Source organism: Etheostoma spectabile, unplaced genomic scaffold (assembly GCF_008692095.1).
Source record: "Etheostoma spectabile isolate EspeVRDwgs_2016 unplaced genomic scaffold, UIUC_Espe_1.0 scaffold317, whole genome shotgun sequence".
Classification (NCBI taxonomy): domain Eukaryota; kingdom Metazoa; phylum Chordata; class Actinopteri; order Perciformes; family Percidae; genus Etheostoma; species Etheostoma spectabile.
The window spans coordinates 179,703-185,339 of record NW_022605584.1 but is presented as its reverse complement, the minus strand read 5'-3'; the positions used below and the strand labels follow the sequence as shown (position 1 = coordinate 185,339).

General features: G+C 44.3%; 1 protein-coding gene across 17 annotated transcripts in view; it reads right to left on the bottom strand.

Moving 5' to 3' along the window:
- Positions 1–5,637, bottom strand: part of osbpl8 (oxysterol binding protein-like 8) — a 77,880-nt gene that overhangs the window by 10,078 nt on the left and 62,165 nt on the right. For all 17 annotated transcript variants that reach the window (XM_032511092.1, XM_032511094.1, XM_032511095.1 and 14 more), the window contains 6 exons: positions 4,983–5,067; positions 2,840–3,005; positions 2,499–2,724; positions 978–1,162; positions 274–355; positions 53–151 (listed from right to left, as the gene is read on the bottom strand). In XM_032511092.1, coding sequence (XP_032366983.1) covers positions 53–151; positions 274–355; positions 978–1,162; positions 2,499–2,724; positions 2,840–3,005; positions 4,983–5,067 — 843 coding nt within the window. The remainder of the gene's footprint in view (positions 1–52; positions 152–273; positions 356–977; positions 1,163–2,498; positions 2,725–2,839; positions 3,006–4,982; positions 5,068–5,637) is intronic.

Genomic DNA, 5,637 nt, shown 5'->3' with positions numbered 1-5,637 from the left:
CAATCAGATTGGTAGTACTTTGTGCTCTCTACAGTGGTAGAGCTGCTGTTACCTGCTCTGCGATGTAGAAGGTCTTGCTGTTGGTCTTCTGGTGGAGCCACATGCAGCGGTACGTCTCTCCAATAATGGGGTTATAAGGCTTCTTCAACCCCTGGATTCAAAATCGACACGACATACAGTATGATTTCAGAATAACAGATTGTATACAGAGAGCATGTATTTCCTATGTAGCTCATCAACATATGGTGGGTTATACTTATTCCTTCTCCTGACCTTTGGCTTTTTGTAAAATCCAGAGATGTACCACTTCACCACCTTCTTCATCCGGTTGTAAGCGTTCTCCTCGATTGCAGCCCTGGGAATGAAACCAACAGTCCTAACTGGGCCCTCTATAACACAAGCTGTTCAGCTCTGAGGGTAGAACTCTGTAGAACCTGCTACTACAAAAGGATCTCGACTATCTCACGGTCTTTCTCTACTTGTCACTGTGCACTAAAGTACCCTGAGAACCTCTTCACAGCAGGAGAAGACACCCTGAATATGCTTTCTTCTGACAGCTGGACACATTCAATGGAAGTGTCCATATGTCCCATTTTATACAACAATCAGTCACTGAACTTCAACTGTTGACATTACAAACACCAAATAATTACTGGTAAATCAGTGCAAGTAAACCAGGATATGTATTCTGATGTTAAAAACTAGATAAAACAACAGGGGACACTTGTTAAAATACCAAAATGTTTCATTGCTGGAGAAGAAAAAGGACCATAAACAATCATCAGATACATGTGTATTTATTTAGATATTTTGCAAAAAGTGTACTACTCCATTTTTAAGTCCTTGTTGTACTGCATGTGGCAATAAGAACTTAAGTATTAATAAGCCTAACTTGAGCTGGAAGCCAGATGTTTATATTATTTCTATTCCTTTAAAACGTCTTTGGGGCAAACAGAGAGTGAGAGGCGAGGGCTTACTCTGACAGGAAGTCTGCGTGGTAGTAGTAGTCAGAGAGCTTGTCCAGAAAGGACCTGGGCTCCAGAATGAAGGTGGGCAGCACCACCTTGGACAGATCCATGCCAGGTCGCACCTGCTTCAGCAGAGTCCAGATCAGAGATTTATTCTCCTCCGATACCGTCTCTGTCTGGGCAGCCTCGCCAGCCTGGACAGGGGAAGAGAGGTTATGGATTTCCCTACATGGAGCCTGCAATAATACTGCATCTTAAAAGGCTCAGGAAACACTGACGACACTTTCACCTGGTCTGCAAAATGAGGATTTAATTAACGCCTAACAATGAACGTTTTGCCTCTGCTTCAGTAGATGTTTAATTATTAAGCTGTCAAGATCCGCACACACACACACACACACACACACACACCACACACACACACACAACACACACACACACACACACACACACACACACACACAACACACACACACACACACACACACACCACACCCAACAACACACACACACACACACACACACAGACACACACACACATATACACACAGACAAACATATACACACACAGCACACAAACAGACCCACCACACACACACACACACCACAACCACACACACACCACACAGACCACACAACACACCCCACACACACACACACACACAGCACACACACAGACACATACAGAACACACGACCACACACACACACTACACACACACAAACAAAACATATACACACAGACCCACACACAGACACACACACACACACACACAATACCATACAACAGACAAACAAAACACACATAACACACAACAAAAATAACACACAACACCACACAACACACACACACACCAACACACACACACATATACACAGACACAACACACAACACACACCACATATACACACACAACCACACACCAGACAAACATATACCACACAGACACACACCCAGACAAAAATATACACACAACACACACACACACACATATACCACAGACAAATATACACACGACACACACACAACACACACACACACACCACACACAACACACACATATACACAAGACAAACATATACACCACAGACACACACACAGACACACACCACAGACACACACCACACACATAACACACACACCACACACACACACAATACAACACACACACACACACACAGACAAACATATACACACACACACACACAAAGACAAACATATACAACACACACAACACACAACACACACCCACACAGACACCACACCACGGACCAAAAATATATATACACACACACACACACACACAAATAAAAAGTTTTCCTAATAGCCGCAGCAGAGGAACGTGCTAATTTCTCCTCATTCTGCAAGAAACTTTCTATCAAAGTAGCTTTGAGCTGAAATTTGAATTCAAGCAAAAGATTAAATTAAAAAAGAACTCCTATGAGAATAGAGTGAAATTCTGCAATCTCACTCCATCTTTATTTCTTACTCAAAGCTCTGTGTGAAATCATTGAAGTCTTTGGCCCCTACCTCTCCAAGTTCCTCATGGGACTGCTCCAGGTACGGGGTTTCCCGCAGGTGTTCATTAGGGTCCAGGTCCAGGTACGAGTCGTCTTGGCGCTCTGACGTGTCGCTGTCGCTCTCCTCACTCTTCTCCAGGCCTTCTGGGTCCGACTCCTCGTGGTCCTGTTCTCCCTCCCGGTCTGACTTGTCTGAGTACAGGTCTGGGTCTTTCAAATGGTCACTGTCGTTGAACCTGGAGTGTGGGCGGATTGGGGGGTAAGATTGATCGGTGGATTGATAGATTTGCTGGTAGCTTAAAGGTTTAGGGGAGTAAGGGAGTTGTAGCTTTGGTTTCATTGCCTACTCACTGGAAACCATGGATGTTGTGGGCCCTGAGCAGGCTGTAGAAGTTGATGGAGTGTTCTCCGCCAGTGACTACTGTGCTCATGTCCTCCTTCCCCTCGCGGATCATGGTCCTCTTCAGCAGGCTGGAGCACTTCAGGGCCAGCTCCAAGGCGTCCATCCAACATCGGCCTGGGGAGGAGATTCAGATGGATCAGGAAACTCACCGACATGCAGCATTTATGTTCAGGCTTCGCTGAGAGTTCATCATCTTTCTATTAATATTAAGCAAAAAGGTTTTGGTCTAAAGTCTTTTGGCTCTTGTACCCACAATCAACCTTGGTCCTATTCCGGGACTGGTTCAAGACATGCAGCCTTCTAAAATTCTTCTCAATTTGACATTAATAACATTATAGGCAGCAAACTATTACTCTTGTAATTGCAATGAAAACCAGAAAGGACTCAATCTTACTCAGAAATGTAAACAAAACCGTTGGATGAAAGCTTGCTCGGACTCGTTTTTTATGGCATCTTTTCATATACAGGGCATGAAACTTAAACGAAACATAAGCTTTAAAAAAATGGAAGAAAGTAAATATTGTTCACATGGGTAAAAAAAGAGCAAGGGATTCTGGTCCCTGTTTGACTATTCCAGAACCCCGGGACAGACTCAGATGGGAGAGACCAGGTTGGATGTTTCAGCACCATGGACAGAGACACAGCGGCCATTCACCAGCTCACCATTCACTCCCTGTGTAGACAGCTGTGTGGAACGGTTTAAACCAGGTCTCCTCAAACATTTCGGTTTCTTCCACCTTTGGAAGCCCAAAAGGTTGGTGCGATTTTTATTAGTCATAACCAGTTTTATGGAAAATAGTAATAAAACAAGCCAATAGGGGTGGGAGAATTTCTTAGGAGCATCATGATTCTCTCCTGAAAGAGTATGGCTAATGCAGAAAAGTACGTCATCGGAAATTTGAACCCCACCCCCACCCCCCAACCAGCTGCCGCTGTTTAGAGGCGGAGCTCTCAGGATGGCTGATGATGAACCTGAGATTGCAGATCCCCGGGGACCTTCATGTCAGCATACACCAACCAAAGAGGCGAGAAGTGAGTCCGCATCGTAAGTTGTAGAGAATACTGATTTAAATCAGATGGTCTGTAAGTTGAGCCTCACGGCAGTATGAATTTACATGTGCATAACCCGCAATGCTTGGTCACGGTCTGGTGCATTTGAATCACTTTTGTCTGCCCTGTATGTGTGTGTGTGTTGTGCGTATAGAAATCAAAATTGTTTAATCATGGCATCATAGCCCTCTGAATGGGAATTGATTTGTTAAGTGCCTAGAGATTCCTACCCCTACAAGCCAAGTCGAAACAATTACAAAAGATCCGGGTTAGCCAGGCAGCAGTCTAAAACTACTTCTGAACTTCCTACCCGAGGCTACTTTGCAGAGGCACCGTGGCTTCTCTCTGTGCCTAGCACCGCCCAAGATGATAGTGATTGGTTTAAAGAACTGCCAACAAACCAGAGCAGGTTTTCCCTCCTCCACAGCGCTGTGGAGGTCCTAGTAAGACAGCCATGCTAGCGTCAGAGCACTCTGCTCACTGTCCCAACATGAATCATATCTATTACAGCCCAACTTCCCAAACTATTTCTTTAAAACCATTTTCATAGGGTTTAAAACTATATGAGGAATAAAATGTTTTTTCTTAATTTACTTTTTTCCAACTGTGCTCAGGCAGGGCCACGTAAAGGTAACATCGTATCAGTCTAGTATCAGTCGGGGGAGACAAAGAAGCAGGCAGGACATTTCCGCTGTCCTTATGCCCTAGAAAACCCCTGATACTCTGTAGATGTGTCAGAATAGTTGATGCTCATGTTAATGTCTGATATCACCCCCCCCCCACCTAAATCGGCATATAAAACCGGTCAGGTAGGTCAGACATGCCTAGATTAAGATAATGAAGTGGATTAAAATAACAGGGATTAGGGTTAATGTCACTCCCACACATGACCAATACTTTCCAATACTGTTCTTTTTTAACTGATGTCGCTGATACCAATGTGTGATGCCAATTTCTGGATTTATTTCTATCATTTCATGTAAACTGGTACTGACAGACTCAGACAAATAGCTGTAGTGTGAGTGGCAGCCTGTCTCTCACCGTCAGACTCAGAGGTAGCACGGCAGATGAGGTGGCTGCTGGGTAATGGCTGAGTGATGGAGCCAACGGCTTCTCCTTTAGGACCCTGATGACAACAGGAAATACATGTTACACATCAGTCAGTGTCTCGATTTGTGGTCGTTTCCCCTGCAGAGGTTGTGTTTCTGTTCTTCGTCATTTCTATGTGCAAATAGAGGACATCTCGACTCAGTATGTCATTATGCAAATGAACTATGAGAGGGGACATCAGATGAATGAGTGAAGTGTTTATTTCAGAAGTGAAGAGGACGATGGGGAGAGCAGAACGCTTTAATCTAAAACACATGTCACCAATTGTGATTGGAGCCTTTTCAAAATCCAAAATCATAAGGGGATGCACATGCACTGCGAGGTCAGTGATGACTACCAAATCCCAGCTGGAGGGGACGACTGGACGCAGCTGAAAACACAGGAACTAGTGAAACGCGTGTGCTGCCAAATATCAAAATGGCTGGCTGGATGTATCCTTTTGTGTCTGTCCTAAATAAAACTAACATGAGCTCCTAATTATCCAGCGAGCATCTACATCTGTTCAACCATTTAAAGTGAAGTGGAAATCTTTTCTCCCTCATTATCGAATCCCGCTGCATTTACATTCACCTGGCAGCATTCTCCT